The sequence below is a fragment of the Zychaea mexicana genome (assembly GCF_025766255.1).
Source record: "Zychaea mexicana strain RSA 1403 chromosome Unknown BDB00scaffold_20, whole genome shotgun sequence".
In the NCBI taxonomy this organism is placed as follows: Eukaryota; Fungi; Mucoromycota; class Mucoromycetes; order Mucorales; family Lichtheimiaceae; genus Zychaea; species Zychaea mexicana.
In genome coordinates this window covers 500,453-519,547 of record NW_026516683.1, presented here as the reverse complement: position 1 = coordinate 519,547, position 19,095 = coordinate 500,453, and the positions used below count along the sequence as shown (strand labels likewise).

The following is a 19,095-nucleotide window of genomic DNA, read 5'->3' as shown; positions in this document are numbered from 1 at the left end:
TGGCCGTCGACCCTTCCTCATCCTTCTTCTTCTTCTCAAGATCCATCCACTTTGGCTCATTCTTGAGGAGAGCATAGCAATGGCTTAGATTCCAGCTTTGCTTGTAATATCTCTCGAACAGTGCTTTGGCAGCTTCCACCTTCATAAGGGTTTATTTGCATTGATATAAATAACCGTGGTGATAGGATCACGTTTACCATGAAAACTATATCAGCATATACGCTATGATAATCACCTCGTCAGTTATATTTGTGCCACTTGTATAACCACTCTCCACTTGGGCAACGCAGCCAATGTACTTGGAAACTCTAGGGTGGATATAGGTCCAACGATCCTTAATCGACTTTACAGTACGTTCAATGATGTGAACTTCATATCCAGTGCTTTCCAGCACGAGTTTTGCGCTCTCCTTCATGCGTTCCAAAAAACTTTTGTGGATAGCAATCCAAAATGCCTCTCCTTTCAATTCAACGCCTGTAACAGGACACATGCTTGTATTCAACCATGCATTACATAGCTGTTTATCTTCTGCTACTGAGAAACTCTTTCCTCAGCCGCCGTTGATAGGTTCGGTATCGTTGCTGTTGCTGTTACTGTTGTTGGGACTCATGGAAGAAAAAATTAGCTTATTGAAAGCAGAGAAAGGGAGGAAGAAGAAAAGTTTTCAGCACATCGGCAAATTGACTCTATATTTGCTACCAACGGTGTTGCAAATGGAGATAAACTAATTTACATTTCTATTTAGCGCTACCGCTGTAGTCAAAAATCTGTATTTTTTTATCGCTATTTTACAGATACAGCCACCGCTGGGGATGCTCCAAAAATCAAATACAGCAGGTACGTAAAATCGGAAGTATGTAAACTCCAAAATGAGAAGTACGTAAAATTTTATAGTACAAATATACAGCACGAGAACTGATTTATGTACTTCGGTGGCCAAGTACGTAAATTTCTAGTGGCTAAGTACGTAAAAATCTAAAAGAGGAAAGTGAAGTACGTAAAAATTTACAATACCCATATAAAACTAATATCAAAATGGAAGAGACACATAAAAAATTTACATCAAAAATAAAAAGATCAATTATAATTAATTTTATGATTGAAAACAATATTAAAAATGTTAATTTTCTATATGATGAAAAAAATAAGCAAATTGATTTTGAAATATCATATAATAATGAAAATGGTCAACAAGAAGAAAAATATCAAGAATATTATAAAATAACAAAAAGAAGAGGAAGTAAAAGAAAAAAATACAATAACAATAAAACAAAAAATTTATCAACACCATCTGTTACAGATGATAGTTCATTAAAAGGTAATGATGTATTAGTAAGTAATGAGAATTATAATAGAGAAAAAAATATTAATGAGCTATCAACAGATAATAGTGAAATAGAAGATAATAACAATGATAGTAATAAACGAAGTCTTTCAAATCTTAGTACTCCTGATATTAGTAATACTAAAAAGAAAAGATATAATAAATGTAGAAATTTTGAATACAATGGATGCTATATAAAAGAAGATAGTAATAGAACATATTGTGAACATTGTTTAGAAGATGGTTATTATACAGATGATGGTAATTCAAATAATAATAATTCAGATAATGATAATTCAGATGATAGCAATTCAGATGATGATAAAGAAGATAATGATAGCAATAACATTAATAAAAATTTTCAAAGAGATGAATATTGTTTACAATTGTTATACAATATATTAATGTATAAAAAGAAACTATTAAGTGAAAATAATACCAATAAATTAAAAAATGTGGATATAATATTTGATAGAATAAAGAGTATTTTTATTGATCTTGGATTTTCGTTTGATTTTCATTATAATACATAATAACTGTTTTTAACATTTCAAACAAATTATGATGATATCTTTTTCTAAAAGCATAATCTAAAAAATACAATGTATATAGCTCAGAATCTTTTTTTATATTGGGCATATGTTTTCTTAAATGCATCCAAAAACCTTCTATACTATTAGTATGTATTGTTGAATCATTTGGACCCACAAAATATTTTGAATGATCAACTGCTTTATGAATATATCCCATATTATTTAAGCTTGTATAAGATTGTAAACCATCAGTGATTATAGTTGTTCCTTGATAAACTTGATCCTTGATTATTGGTAATAATGTTGACATTTTTCGATTTTGATAGGCACCAAAAAGAACAGATTTGAATTTCTTTGATAACCGCCTAATATCCACATATGTTTTCTGTATCGTTTATGCTTTGCAGTAGTAATTTTTGTTTTGCCAAAACAGCATTCGTTGATTTCAACAATTTCATCTTATCTACCAATTACATTTTTCCATAACTCTTGATTGTTAAGGATCCATGTTTTTATCGCAAGGCGTATTTTTGAATATAATCGTGTAACTGTTTCATCATCGATTCCCATTTGTAGAGACACTTTTATAGGAGAAGGATCTATATAAAAAACAAATTAATATTCTATATGTTATATTATAAAAGATACATACCAATCATCCATTGACGTAATAGTTCTACTATTTGTATTGGTCGTAGATTTGTTTTTTCAAATAATGTTTCGGCAAATACACCTTTTCTAATATTATCTGGATAACAATAAAATCGATATCTTTGATAATATTTTCCAATGAATAATGGTTTTTCGTATTTTTTACAAATAAAAGGTTTTATAAGTCCTTGCTTTTGTAAATAGATTATAGCTTGTTCATCGTCGTAAAGTGTTTGAAATAGTGTTTCATTTGATTTAAACATTTTGATAAAGAAAAAGAAAATAAGTGTTTTATGAAAAATCAAAAAAAAAATTATATAACTTTATATATTTTGTGTAACTTACCAAAGAATGCTTATAACCCTAATTTGTCTGTCTGTTAGAATCAATAGATAATAAGCTGTAGTATATTAATCCCATTCATGTTTTTCCTACCAGTTATATACATATGATCATACCTTTAAGTTGCTGTATCAAAATTATCTGAGAGTAAAACAACTACACATTGTATATGATGACATACGATAAGCAGGTGTTTCTATCGATTTATGGGGGCAGAAAAATAGCCTCTGGGCAAAAGGGGGTAGTCAGCTAAATTGAAAGTTAGCAATGTTAGTGACTAACTCTGGTTTGGAAAACTGCTAATTTTAGCAAATAAATGGATTTAGCAGGCAATTTTTAGCAGGGAATTCTGTGCGCCAGTAGTGGCAATAATACCTCTTGAGAACTCATGTTATGTAAAAAAACAGCTTGCAGGTGAAACAAATTGCTACAGAACAAAAAAGTAAGCTAGGCAATAGATACCAACACTAGAAACAACAATGATAGGATATTAAATTGGTACTGCTTCTGATTCGGTACTAGATGTCTTTCTTTTTTTTTCCGGATTTTGTTGTTATTGGGATGAATGATGGCAGTAGAAGAATAGGTCGCTGAGAACCATATTCATTTTCATCTTCAGTCTCGCTCAATAAATCATACACGTCAGTCATTGTTTTTTTTGTAGGGAATTACTACGCGCACGACAAAAATTGACCTCGCGCACGACATTTTTTTTGGTAGTTTAGTATTCCGCAGTTGTCGTGTGCACCGTCTCTTGCACAGCCTGAAAGACCCGCGCACGACAAAATCTGATCTCGTGCAACGACAATTTTTTTTGGCAGTTGTCGTTTACCTCAACGTACTCGACGATTTATGTTCTTCTTGTCTCATATTTAAGCTCTTGTGCCTTGTCTCCGGATTTAATTGTTCTTGTTCTTCGCCCTCCAAATATTCAACAATTTGGTTGACACATTATTATCATCTTTCGTTATATATACGTCGAATATTACACTGATCGTCAAAAATAATTTTATTTGAATAGAATTACATGACAGCCCTAGCTCTGGCAAGTTTTGGAACACGAAACACAGGATATGTCTTTGCAGCCAATACCATCGTCATTGATATTAAATTGGTGAAAACACTTGGTGCACCGTCTACCCACTTTTCTATGGTCTTGGCTACGTCTTTTTGTGTTGACTAAGAAATTGTCTCGCTTGTGCTTCACTATATTATAATACTTATGTTGGCACAAAGTTGTTTACTTGCCATTTGGATACACGGTATGTTAATGTTCTAGTTACTCGGCATATATCATCATAGTTCTGTCGTGCGCAGGGTCTTTCAAACTGTGCGAGAGACCGTGCGCACGACAACTGCCAAAAAAAATTGTCGTTGCGCGAGATCAGATTTTGTCGTGCGCGGGTCTTTCAGGCTGTGCAAGAGACGGTGCACACGACAACTGCGGAATACTAAACTACCAAAAAAAATGTCGTGCGCGAGGTCAATTTTTGTCGTGCGCGTAGTAATTCCCTTTTTTGTATGGTAAATGACTCGGATGATGGACTTGATGTTCTTCAGAAAATCGGATGCAGTCGATAGATAATGATAAAACCGAGCTGGACGATTGATGCTTGAGACACAACCACAAGGACAATCCATAACGATAGGAAGCATATTTAAACCTAGCAGTCAGTCGAATTAGTGGACTGGATGGACGAAGAATAATTGTAGTGTATTGCAAATTAGTAAATTAACTCACCAGAAATGATGATACCACATGTCTTTGTACTTATGAGTTGCGACGGACACTCCTGAACAAGATCATACAGCATATCTTTCAAGTTCTTTGGCAGCTTCATGCCTGCTTCATATAGTGTTTTTGTGCTGTTGACATCGGATATTTTTCCTGCTTCCACAGTGCCGAATAACAAATATTCCGTGGTGAAAAGAATGTCGGTTTTTGTACCGATTTTTCGTCTGGATAATGCAGCAAGGGAGCGATCGAGATTAACTCGGGTTGAAGAGGCTTTAGAGACATATTCTCCGCTAATCAGAATATAAACAGACAAGTTAATTTATCATAATAATCCATACGCAATGTTTACCACCAGATATATACGAAATAACATCAAGGTCTCCATTGTCGAAACAACAGTCAATTATTGACTATGCTCTCTTCATATAATCAGCTTCGGTCTTACATTTTTTGTGCAGGCCATGCATCAAGATCTCCAACACATTCCTCACTGATGAATGAACCCAGTAAAGGTCTGCATCACGAATTGGGTGGAGGCTATGTTTCGTATGTTCGTTCCAGAGTTCATCCAATGTTTTCTATTGTTGCAATAAAAAATGTTATACATGTCTTAAAGCAAAAAAAAAAAGAAACAAGAAACCTACCAAGCCGTTGTAGCAATCCAAATATGTTTGCATGCTTTTAGGTAATTCTGAGAGTGTTACTTTTTTTTCATCCTCTATTTCTTTCAATTCACTCTTAGTGAAATACTCGAGCCAGACTGGATCAGAAGTGTCTAAAATCATTGAATGACTAGGGCTAGAAAAGAACAAAAAATCAAGTATGAGAGAAGGAGAGGAAGGGTAAAACAATCAAGAACAAATACTTACTGTTCGTTGGACAGTTTCATGGCAAGCTCCTTAACTTTATCTTCCACCACCGTCCCAGTACTAAGTGTCCAAAAGGTGTTGCGATTGAGACTTTGGTACATCGCGTCAAACTTCTTATAGTCGCCTTCTTTTAGTTTCGGGGTGGTATTATTGGTGGTGGTGGTATTTTTTGTTGATGATGCTTCTGAAGGGGTTGCCGATTGGTTTTTGGATAAATGTTCGAAAAATGCTGTGGTCAGCACACCCCAGTCAACCTGGGATTTAGCCTAACAATTTGCCAAATATATAAAAAATGAATAACGGTGAACTTTTGAAACATGTATTAAACTGCTCTTTTTTGTGTCATATATATTTAAGTACCCACTACAGTCAAGTTATGTTTGCGGACAATCTTTGCAAAACGCGCAGACCACAAGTCTTTATAATTCTCACTGAGATCCATTATTGACGCGATGAACTGACGTTTGCTCTTGATGAGCTCGTCCAACTTCAAAGGGTGATTTGCTTAGTCAAGAACATATTGCTCTATAACTTTTTGTAACATAGATTATAACATTTTAGTGGCCATTGTCGTGTTCCTTGATATTGGCTTTGTACTGCTTAACTTCTATTATGTCTTGACTTGAATTGAAAATCTTAAGTACTCAAATATTCTGCTCTGCTACACTTAATATATTATCTACTTCAACTTTTATTATGTCTTAGTTGACTAAAACTATGTCCAGGTTGACTGTTATTATGTCCAGGTTGTCTATTATTCATGTTTAGATTGATTATTATTCTTGTCCAGAATGATTTTCATTTATGTATAGATTGATTTTTATTTTGTCCAGGTTGATTTTACTCATGTCTAGATCGATTTATATTCATGTCCAGGTCGATTTATATTCATGTCCAGATCGTTTTATATTCATGTCTAGATCGATCTTTATTCATGTCCAGCTTGATTTTCATTTATGTCTAGATCGATTTTCATTCATGTCCAGCCTAATTTTCATTCATATCCAGCTCGATTTTCATTCATGTCCAGATCAATTATTATTCATGTCCAGATTAACTTTTATTCATGTCCACTTAGATTAACATTCATGTCCACTCTGCCTAAAATTAAATCCCCTCTGCCTAAATAAAAGTTCAAACGTCCACTAGGAGATGAAAAATCCTGTATAATATATTTCAAGATATAATATAGTTAGAAAAAAACAAATAAAAAATAAAGTTTTAAAATCTATCAATTATAATAATAATTACTACTTACTTTTAATATATTTTAACTTAATCTTTCTTATTTTATATTCTAAATTTTCATACTTTAATAAAAGATGATCTTATTCATCCATATACTTATAGTTTTTATTTTCATCAAGAGAAATTTTATTATAATATTCTAAAGCAAAATATAATTCTTTTATACTTGTTACATTATAGTCAGAAAATGTTTCTCTAGTTTTTATATTATATTCTTTTGCTTCAATTATTTCTATTTTATTATTTTTATCTTCATTTATTACTTTCTTTTTTTTCTTATAATTAGAGATGTTTATATATGCTCCCTTTTTAATATTTTATTTTTTAGTATTTTAATATTTTATTTTTTAGTATATTAAAATTCAGTTTTAAAAATAAAAAATATGCAAAATAAATTTTTGTCAGTAACTATATTTTCTAAGTTTTAATTAACCCTATATTCTATACTTAATCTAAACTATTAGCTTGTATTGAACTCAATTATATCTATAGAAAGCTAACTGCAATCATGCTAGTAATTACTTTTGGCAAGAGGAAGCGAATTAGTGGACTGGATGGACAAAGAATAATTGTAGTATATTGCAAATTAGTAAATTAACATACCAGAAATGATGATACCACATGTCTTTATATTTATGAGTTGCGACGGACACTCCTGAACAAGATCATACAGCATATCTTTCAAGTTTTTTGGCAGCTTCATGCCTGCTTCATATAGTGTTTTTGTGCTGTTGACATCGGATATTTTTCCTGCTTCCACAGTGCCGAATTCCAAATATTCCGTGGTGAAAAGAATGTCGGTTTTTGTACCGATTTTTCTTCTAGATAAGGCAGCAAGGGAGCGATCGAGATTAACTCGGGTTGAAGAGGCTTTAGAGACATATTCTCCGCTAATTAGAATATAAACAGACAAGTTAATTTATCATAATAATCCATACACAATGTTTACCACCAGATACATACGAAATAACATCAAGGTCTCCATTGTCGAAACAACAGTCAATTATTGACCATGCTCTCTTCATATAATCAGCTTCGGTCTTACATTTTTTGTGCAGGCCATGCATCAAGATCTCCAACACATTCCTCACTGATGAATGAACCCAGTAAAGGTCTGCATCACGAATTGGGTGGAGGCTATGTTTCGTATGTTCGTTCCAGAGTTCATCCAATGTTTACTATTGTTGCAATAAAAAATGTTATATATGTCTTAAAGCAAAAAAAAAAAAAAGAAACAAGAAACCTACCAAGCCGTTGTAGCAATCTAAATATGTTTGCATGCTTTTAGGTAATTCTGAGAGTGTTACTTTTTTTTCATCCTCTATTTCTTTCAATTCACTCTTAGTGAAATACTCGAGCCAGACTGGATCAGAAGTGTCTAAAATCATTGAATGACTAGGGCTAGGGGGATAAATCGACATCACTTGGATTTTGGATAATTAACCATTGTTTATAATATGAAAATATTTAAAAATTAAAAAAATTGAATATTCATCATAATAATTTTCGATATTTAAACATCATTTATATTAATTAATTTTCAATATTATTTTAAGGTTATAATTTATAATAAAAGCCATTTATGTTTTCAATAAAAAATATGTAATCAGAAATATGATATTCATTATTTTTAAAAATTTTATGAAATGGCATAAAAATGTCTTCAAACTTAAATTTAGGTAATATCCTTTATGAAACATAATTGAATTTTTATAATTATATTATTGAAATAGAATAAATAAGATACTCTACCTATGAAAGATAATAACATTATCTTTTGTTTTTTTTTTTCATAATTTTTGTTATAATTATAAAATATCAAAAAATAATAAAAATGATGGATTTCCTAAAATTATTTTAATCTTTTCTTTTCTCCTTTTTTTACTTTTTTTACTTTTTTTTATTGTATTTAAAGGTTCATCAGGCAAAATATTAATATTTTGTTGAACCTTATGATGTTCAAATGAACCTTTTATTTTTTTTTGTTTTCTTTTTTTAGGCTTATGGTTTAGTGAATGTGAGGCACAAAGATAGTCTTGTTTGTCATTATTAAGGTTTGTTCTTATTTTCCGGCAACACATATAACCTTTTCGTTTTCCTCTTTTATGGATAAACGTACATATTGTTGATGAGGTATTCAGATACCAAAAAATATTTGTTTTTATCTCTTCGGTTTTTTCTTTTATAATTTTTTTCATAATTATTTTTTTATTTTCTATTTGCTCACATAAACCTTCATCTTCAAAATATTTTTGAAATACTTGCTCCATAATATTTTTTATAGAACATTGCATAGAAGATTTACATATAAGAATATCTTCATTTAGAAGGACCATATTGAAATTAAATAATAATATATTTTTTATTAAACTTTAATGGAATTATCTTTTATATTAAATGAAAATTCAATTTTTATTTTTGCGATAATTTAAATTCAGGCGATAATCAAAGAAGTTCGGATAATAACTTCTATAGTACTAAACCGATTTGTCCTCTCCAGATAACTTGCAGGGGATAAATCGACATCACTTGGATTTTGGATAATTAACCATTGTTTATAATATGAAAATATTTAAAAATTAAAAAAATTGAATATTCTATTTATATAAAATGGATATTGATAATAGTGTTAATATAGAATTAAAAAATAAATTAAAAGATGAAATTGAGAAATTAGTATTAAATAAATGGAAATTTTTAGATGAACCTTGGCCTGAGATTAGAAATAGATATAATCATCGTACAAAAATAAAAGATGTAAAAGATAATGAAATTATGAAAGAAATTAAAAATGAATTATTAGAAAAAATAGGGTATATTCCTGTTTATTATTTTTTAACTATTTTATATACTAATAAAGAATATCCAGGACCATATAGAGAAATAGAAAAGGGACTAATTTTATTATATCATATTGTTTCTGGTAGAAGTGGTCCGGAAATGCAAAATATTATTCCATATACTACCTTTTATGATTTATATAAAGATTTTTGGATAAATAATTATACGAATTTAAATAAAAAAGTAAAATCAGATTTAGAAAACTTATTTTCAAATATAAAAATTAGAATATTATCAGCTAAATTATATAATCCAGAAGGTTTTGAAAATGTAACGCTATATATTGATGGTCATGATAGTAAAATAAAGTATTATAACCCAAGTGAAAATAAAAGTAAATTGTATTCTTATAAATTAAAAGGTCCTGGTTTAAGAACTCAAATTGTAGTAGATGTTAATAAAAGTATATTATTTATATCAAATAGTGAAAAATGTGCCCAAGGTAATGATGGTACTATGTTTTTAAATATGAAATTATATAAAGATATTAATAAATTAGATGTTTTAGCTATGGATGGAGGTTATAATTTATATGTTGAAAAATTTATTGAAAATGCAAATGAATATGGATATGATTTTGATAGTAAAAATTTTGTATATCCAATTAGAAAAGAAATTAATAATAAATTAACTGTATCAGAATTAAGCTTTAATAGTAAATTTGGGTCTTTTAGATCTGAAATAGAAAGTCAATTTTCTGTTCTAGCTTCAAAATTTAATAGATTTAATAATAATAAATCTGCCATTCAAATGTCAGATAAAAAGTACTATAATTTGCAATTTCGTATTGCATGTTTATTAAAAAATATACATAATTATTGTGAAAATTATAATATAGAAATTAAACCACATCATAAACTTTGGTACGGAAATAGGTTTGAATTCCCATCTAAAATAAATAAAATAAATTTAGTTTTTAGTAATGAGCAAAAAGTGAAAAAAGAATATAATGAAATGTTAGAACTACAATCTAAAATTTTAGACCTTAATATAGAGGATATTGATATGGAAGATAAGGATATAAATGTTGAAACTATTGATAATTTAAAAGAAGTATCTAAAAAAAGAAGACGTAATCAAATTAAAAATAAATCAGGTGGTAATATATATGAAGTGGAAAAAATAGTAGATCATATGATAGATAATAATGGTAAATATTTATTTTATGTTAAATGGTTAGGATATAGTAATGAAGATAATACTTGGGTAAAACAGTCAGAATTTAATACAAAAGATATTATTAATGAGTATATGAAAGATAAAACTAATTAAAATAAAAAATGGCGTACTCTCCCCTACGTATTTAAAAAGTTAATCACCTTTTTTTTAGCTTTAATAGTAAGTAACTTAGTTAAGTAGATTTCTTATTATTTTTCCTAGATTTATATCTTTAATGGAATTGGTAATTGGTTTTTTACAAACGAGAATTTCTGTATTAAGTATAACCATTGTATATTTTTGTAATAATATCAAGCAGTTGAATATATAGGTAATTATTTTTATAATAGAAAAAAAAATTTGTTTTTTCGATTTTTAAAAAATAGACGATAATTTAAACTCAGCAAACAAAATCTTGTATAGGTCCGTTTCGATAAGCCCTCTAGAAAAGAACAAAAAATTAAGTACGAGAGAAGGAGAGGAAGGGTAAAACAATCAAGAACAAATACTTACTGTTCGTTGGACAGTTTCATGGCAAGCTCCTTAACTTTATCTTCCACCACCGTCCCAGTACTAAGTGTCCAAAAGGTGTTACGATTGAGACTTTGGTACATCGCGTCAAACTTCTTATAGTCGCCTTCTTTTAGTTTCGGGGTGGTATTATTGGTGGTGGTGGTATTTTTTGTTGATGATGCTTCTGAAGGGGTTGCCGATTGGTTTTTGGATAAATGTTCGAAAAATGCTATGGTCAGCACACCCCAGTCAACCTGGGATTTAGCCTAACAATTTGCCAAATATATAAAAAATGAATAACGGTGAACTTTTGAAACATGTATTAAACTGCTCTTTTTTGTGTCATATATATTTAAGTACCCACTACAGTCAAGTTATGTTTGCGGACAATCTTTGCAAAACGCGCAGACCACAAGTCTTTATAATTCTCACTGAGATCCATTATTGACGCGATGAACCGACGTTTGCTCTTGATGAACTCGTCCAACTTCAAAGGGTGATTTGCTTGGTCAAGAACATATTGCTCTATAACTTTTTGTAACATGGATTATAACATTTTAGTGGCCATTGTTGTATTCTCATTCAGATCCATTGTTATTATTACTCTTTACCTTCGTCAATAGTATCCATGGCAACAAAAGACCTAATGTTTTAAAACAACTTTACACCTGCTCCTAGTTTCCCAGTAACAATTTGGGCAAGAAGCGGCAAATGGTAATTTTAAAAGAGCGATGATATTTAAATTTTATCTAAATTTGCATAATATTTTTTTTAAAAAATGAATTTTATAATATATATAAAACTAATATCAAAATGGAAGAGACACATAAAAAATTTACATCAAAAATAAAAAGATCAATTATAATTAATTTTATGATTGAAAACAATATTAAAAATGTTAATTTTCTATATGATGAAAAAAATAAACAAATTGATTTTGAAATATCATATAATAATGAAAATGGTCAACAAGAAGAAAAATATCAAGAATATTATAAAATAACAAAAAGAAGAGGAAGTAAAAGAAAAAAATACAATAATAATAAAACAAAAAATTTATCAACACCATCTGTTACAGATGATAGTTCATTAAAAGGTAATGATGTATTAGTAAGTAATGAGAATTATAATAGAGAAAAAAATATTAATGAGCTATTAACAGATAATAGTGAAATAGAAGATAATAACAATGATAGTAATAAACAAAGTCTTTCAAATCTTAGTACTCCTGATATTAGTAATACTAAAAAGAAAAGATATAATAAATGTAGAAATTTTGAATACAATGGATGCTATATAAAAGAAGATAGTAATAGAACATATTGTGAACATTGTTTAGAGATGGTTATTATACAGATGATGGTAATTCAAATAATAATAATTCAGATAATCATAATTCAGATGATAGCAATTCAGATGATGATAAAGAAGATAATGATAGCAATAACATTAATAAAAATTTTCAAAGAGATGAATATTGTTTACAATTGTTATACAATATATTAATGTATGAAAAGAAACTATTAAGTGAAAATAATACCAATAAATTAAAAAATGTGGATATAATATTTGATAGAATAAAGAGTATTTTTATTGATCTTGGATTTTCGTTTGATTTTCATTATCTCTAGTATAATAGACAATCTTCAAAAATTAATAATGAAAGTCCTTCCTTTTTTGGAATCGATTTTTAGCAGTGGTTTGTCTCCGAACAGCGAGCAGAGCTTTCCGTCCCCCTTCCTCTTCACGCGATCAATTTTTAAATCATTACACAGCTTGGGTCTTTGTTACATGTGAACAGTTTGCAATTTATTTTAATAATTCGCACTGTACACCTCGAGAGGTGGTGCCATTAGGATGGTTTACAGAACGCGATGGTGAACTAAGTGGCGTACGATGGGCAGGCGGCAAATTCAGTTTCTGAATTCCTTCCTCAAGAGAGGGCACAGGGGACAGTGGTGGAGGAGACACCGATTGGTATTCCTCTATCAAAAGCAGAGGCGAAGACACTGCTGGCGAAGGTACAGAAGGAAGATCTGACGGGATAGTGTCTATTTGCGAGTCTGCCTGTTCAAGCTGTCTCTGTGAGGACTGGAGATCTAATCCTTGAATGAGTTCATGCATACATATATATCTTAGCAAATAGGATTAAGTTACCAAGCAAATGCTCACAAGCTTCCATGAGCTAGATATCCTCCTGAGTCAACTCAAACTCATCATCGCTGTTTTTCTGTTTTTGAAAGCAAAGTTAACTAACGCGCTATATATGAGTTATTATAAAAACGTGGTTTCTTAGAGTACCTGACGCTTTGCATTTCTGCTAGCACTTTGCTTTTGCGCTTTCGATAGAGCATTTGCTCCAAACCTTCTGTCTGATGATTGGGCTGAGTACTTCGAGTGTTGGGCATGATGGGAAGTTTGAAAGAAGAAAGTTGTCAGATCGGATAAGATATATTTGCCCTCACTCTGTTCGGAGTGCACAAAAGAAAGCTCACTCGGATATATAGAGCATAAATACCCTGGCAATGTAGCACCACATCTACTTTAGGAAAAAGATGACATGATCACTTTACTGTCATCTTGATAGCTAGAATGAGAGGAGATTATTTTTGCATTCTTTCTTCAATGAGTAACAACGCTGCTGAAACCACACCGCAAGGACAAACTATCACTGCTCCTACCAACACTGTGAGTTATTGAGACCACTGGATATCGTAAACGCCGTGAAGCTGATTCATGATACTGAACATTATATAATGATACTTTAGCATCAAGAAGATGCCTCTGGCAATTTATTTGCTACTATTGATTTGCGTGAAGGCTTTGGCAGGCCCAGAACACGTCGTCGTGGTGCAGGCAGACCCCGTCTAGAAAGGACTGCTACTAGGCCACTTGGATATCAGGACCAATTCGAGGAAACAACTATTGCTGGGCAGGATATTGTTGAGGACGCTGCATCTCCTCACGCTCACCGTCATGTGTTGCCACCAATGAACGCAACATGCAGTGCATGCGGTGCTCGGGTTTGGTCTTGGGAAACCCGTCGACAGAATGTTGATGGCACGTATTGCTATTCAATTTGCTGTGGCTATGGGGTTGTTGAACTTCCACCTGTTCTGCGTCCACCAGAGCCACTGCGCTCTCTGCTCATTGGTACAGATGAGGAATCGTCAACGTTTCGTGAACAGATCCGCCTATACAATGGTACTTTTGCATTTGCTTCCCTTGGTGTGGATCGTCTCGACCAAAATTATACCAATGCTAGAGGCGGAGCAAACTCTTTTCGTATCCAAGGCACTGTTTACCACAGAATCAGTTCCATTGTTCCTCAAGATGGTCGTCCGCCCCGCTTTGCTCAAATCTACATATATGATCCTCAAGAGCAGGCAGCAATCAGACAGACAGTCTTTCCAGGTTAGCATTAGTAAACACAATTTATAACGAACGGTCTTATATGACTTTTTCGGCAATGTATTAGATGGAAACCTGGATCGTGCATTGTTGCTTGATTTGCAGGCTATGCTTGATGAAAATAATCAGCATGTTCAGACCTTTCGGACGGCAGCTGAGCGTTTGCGCGGTGCACCAGGTGTCAACTTGGGGATACGCATCTCTGGGAGCCAGCGCCGCGGAAGACAGTATGCAGCTCCTACTGCTGACGAAATAGCTGTACTGATTGTTGACAATCCAGGCGAAGATGCTACCTATCGTGATGTTGTTCTCTTTCGCCGTGATGGAGGGATGCAAAGGATTAATGAGACAAGTAGTTTGTATGATCCACTGCATTATGTCCTTATGTTCCCAAATGCAGAAAATGGATGGAGTGAAGGAATTCCTCTTCGTGGACATCAGCATGCTCAAGCTGAGCCAGGTCGGGAGCGTCATGGTCGTCAGGGTACTGTCTCGGTTCGTCAATTTTACGCCTACCGCATCCAAGAACGTGGCGAGTCTCTTGCGCATCTATATGGGCGACTTTGGCACCAGTACATTGTCGATATGTACGCAAAGATTGAGCACCGTCGTATGCATTACTATCGCAGCCATCAAAGACAGCTACGCGTGGAACTTTACAGTGGTATGGCTGATGCGCTCCAGCAAGATGTAGGAGAAGATAATAACGAGCTGGCTCGAAATTTGGGTCGTCGTGTTATCCTTCCATCTTCTCATACTGGCAGTCCTCGGTAAGTTATTCTTTAAGATAGCAACATGAGTATCGTGCCTGGGATCGTTTAGAATTACAATCAGCTAGCGTTTTGCTGTGGAGAGTTTGTTATGGTGAAAATAAAATAAAATGTTACTATACATGAAATTGCTTACATCAATCTCTGTTATCTTTTTCTGTTCTGTTTCTTTATAAAGTTATATGCATCAGCTGTATCAGGATGCAATGGCTATTGTGCGACATTTTGGAAAGCCGGATCTTTTTATAACTGTTACGTGCAACCCAGAGTGGCCGGAAATAAGAGAAGCCTTGGCCTCTAATGGACAGCAGCCATCTGATCGCCCTGACTTGATTGCCCGTGTTTTTTCTGAAAAGATCAAGCTAATAATGGCAGATCTCAAAGATCATAACGTGCTCGGCAATGTTGTCGCATGGGTTCAAGTAATTGAATTCCAAAAGCGCGGCTTGCCACATGCCCACATTGTTTTGATTATGCACGATGACTCCAAAATACGCACTGTTGAGGATGTCGACAACATCGTTTCTGCTGAAATTCCAGACCCCCAGCGCTATCCACAGGCATATGCCACTGTCACACGCAATATGATCCATACTCCCTGTGGCTCTTTACTCAATCCACGCGCCATCTGTATGAGTAATGGATCATGCTCAAAACGATTTCCCAAACCATTCGCCAATGAAACTCGATTCGATGAAAACGGCAATATAACATATCGTCGACGTGATATGCCTGATCGCACAATCGAAAGAATTGTCAACCGCACAACATACAATGTCGGAAATGGATGGGTCGTTCCGTACAACTTATATCTTACAACAAAGTACAACGCCCATATCAACGTCGAAATTTGCTCCAGCAACCGAGCTGTAAAGTACCTATACAAGTACGTTTACAAAGGGTCCGACCGTGCCGAGGTGACAGTAGGCACCCAAAGTGCAGCGACAGTGACGCAAGCAAATGAAGAAAACGTTCATGAGATTGATGCATTTTTGAATGTACGATACGTATCGGCAGCAGAAAGTTGTTGGCGCATTTTCGAGAAGGATATGCAGAGTCATTTTCCAGCAGTAAAGCGCTTAGATATCCATTTGCCATCAGAAGAGAACGTGTACTTTGAAGCTGATGCCGATGTTCGAAACTTGCAACGCGCAGCACGCAACCGGAGCTCGACGTTGGTAGATTGGTTTGTGTTGAACCAGCGCGACCCTGACGCACGACAATACTTATATGTCGACATCTACTCGGCATATACGCACAGCAGACAACGTGGATGGTATCGCCGTGGACGAATGCATAACCGTGGTGTGGCACCAGTCTCTCGATTGTACTTTGTACAGCCACGCGACCTGGAGAAATATAGCTTGAGGCTATTGTTGTTGCACGTTCCGGGCGCCACCAGTTTTGAGGATATCCGCACTTTTGAAGGCACAGTATATCCCACGTTTAAGGCTGCTGCACAGGCACGCGGATTGTTACAAGACGACGAAGAGTGGAATAGGTGTTTTTAGAAGCCGTTGAGGTCACCACATCCGCGTCACGGCTCCGTGATCTCTTCGCCGTCATCCTGGCATTCTGCGATATCCTGACGCCTGGCGAGCTTTGGGAAAGATATGCTGACGATATTGCTGCTGATTTCCTCGAGAATCGACGTCGCCAATTACAGGCTGAAAATGGCCAGCAGCATGTGGAGCTTTTAGAGGAGGATATTACTGCAGCAAGATTACGAGCCTTGGAGGAATTAGCAGCATTGCTTCCCCAGTACGGCCGCTCCTTGATCGAATTTACTGACATGCCGCAATTGCCTGCCTTACAGGAGGGAAATCACCAACACACCTACGACCGCCTCATACAGCAAGAAACACGGTATAATCGCGTTCAACTGCGAGGCATAGTACAGCGCTCTCAAGATAGTTTCAATGATGCTCAGAGAGATGCTTACAACGCTGTTCTACAATCCATTGAAGAAGGTGAAGATCCAGAAGCAGTAACGCCAGAGCAAGGTCGAGTTTTTTTTCTGGATGGACCAGGTGGCACCGGAAAGACGTTCGTTTACAGCGCTTTACTGGCAAAAGTTAGATCGGATGGCGAAATTGCCATTCCTGTCGCCTCTTCCGGTATTGCTGCAACGTTGCTGCAAGGTGGTCGTACAGCACATAGTCGTTTTGGGCTTCCTTTGGATTTGGCTGCCAATACCATCAGCACGGTTCAGATCCGCAGTCCACAAGCACAGATACTTAGACAGGCCAAGCTCATCATCTGGGATGAAGCACCAATGTGCCACAGATTCGGTTTCGAGACAGTTGATCGACTTTTAAGAGAGATCATGGGTGTTACTGATCGTCGCTTGGAACGCATTCCTTTTGGAGGAAAAACTGTTGTCATTGGCGGTGACTTTAGACAAACACTGCCTATAGTTCCCAATGGCAACAAGGCTGATATTATCGATGCTTCCTTGATCAAATCCTACCTCTTTGTCAACAACATTGTCCGTGTGCTTCGACTCACCGAAAACATGCGCGTCCAGCAAAGTCCTGATCCAACGACGGCCACTCAACTGCAGCAATTTGCTGAATATCTTTTACGTGTTGGTGAAGGACGCGAGCCAGGTACCGCAATTCCCGAATCCGATGCAGTGACAATAAGCCTGCCCTCCGAATCATGCGTTGTCACTTCCAGTCTCGCCTCTGTAGTTCGCTCCGCCTACCCTGATTTGGATACAAATTACACTGACCGCGATTACATGACCAGCCGTGCCATATTAGCACCATACAACGACGATATTCGCTCTCTTAACGATGTAGCATTATCAATTTTTCCTGGAGAAACGCACGAATATCTATCTTCTGATAAGATTGTCGACTCCGAGGCATTTGAAGCCACTCATCCACCAGAATACCTTCACACCATCACTCTCAATAGCTATCCTCCTCATCAACTTTCTTTAAAACGACACCAGCCAATAATGCTTCTACGCAACATCAATCCTCAAAAGGGCCTATGCAATGGAACGCGGTTAATATGTCGAAATCTCTTACCACACGTTATTGAAGCAGAAATTGCTCAAGGCGACTTTGCAGGTATATACAATTACCTACTTCTGGATCGATTTTATACCTAGCTTATCAACACATTCTATTTGTTGACTAGGTGATATCGTCTATATTCCACGCATCAGTCTATACTCGAAAGAAAATGATCTCCCATTTAAACTCTGCCGCCATCAGTTCCCTGTGGTCCCAGCCTTCGCAATGACTATCAACAAGTCGCAAGGTCAAACCCTCAATAGAGCAATGCTGTGCCTGTTTAAGCCAGCTTTCGCACATGGCCAACTATATGTGGCATTATCCCGCGTCCGCACTCCCAACTCTCTCACAGTTTTTCTACTTCCTTCCGACCCACCAACATCGCAAGCATCACATTCGACCTTAAACATTGTGCACAGAGAAGCATTAACAACAGTTACAGCTTAATAGATACAACCACTTACTTTTTCTATATTCTAAATTCAATCCAGTCATTTCAGTAGCTTTAGGTTTAGGGTTTAGTCTGTTAGAATTATAGTGTTTAGGGCGATCGGGGTAGGTAAATGGTTCGGGTTTAGTCACATCGCAAGAATTGATAAAGGATCAAACGGCAAAACACTGATACAGCCTTGAACGCGGCCGCTACGGGGGGTTTGGGGGGCTTGCCCCCC

At 34.7% G+C, this 19,095-nt stretch overlaps 3 protein-coding genes across 3 annotated transcripts; all 3 read right to left on the bottom strand.

Annotated features, from left to right (window-relative positions):
• Nucleotides 1-4,687: 4,687 nt before the first annotated feature.
• Nucleotides 4,688-5,899, bottom strand: BDB00DRAFT_870427 (uncharacterized protein; the record flags this gene model as incomplete). Its single annotated transcript, XM_053126699.1, has 5 exons — nt 4,688-4,878; nt 5,034-5,166; nt 5,233-5,386; nt 5,458-5,723; nt 5,825-5,899. 5 exons carry the CDS (start codon nt 5,897-5,899, stop codon nt 4,688-4,690), a joined length of 819 nt encoding a protein of 272 aa, XP_052981843.1.
• A 1,392-nt stretch (nt 5,900-7,291) lies between these two features.
• On the bottom strand, nt 7,292-7,880 carry BDB00DRAFT_760090 (uncharacterized protein; the record flags this gene model as incomplete). Its single annotated transcript, XM_053119187.1, has 2 exons — nt 7,292-7,595; nt 7,669-7,880. Coding segments are annotated over 2 exons (516 nt in total), but the record flags the coding sequence as incomplete, so codon positions are not given.
• Nucleotides 7,881-11,079: 3,199 nt separating this feature from the next.
• On the bottom strand, nt 11,080-11,847 carry BDB00DRAFT_870426 (uncharacterized protein; the record flags this gene model as incomplete). The annotated part of the gene is made up of 4 exons (XM_053126698.1): nt 11,080-11,146; nt 11,218-11,483; nt 11,585-11,742; nt 11,829-11,847. 4 exons carry the CDS (start codon nt 11,845-11,847, stop codon nt 11,080-11,082), a joined length of 510 nt encoding a protein of 169 aa, XP_052981841.1.
• Nucleotides 11,848-19,095: the final 7,248 nt, after the last annotated feature.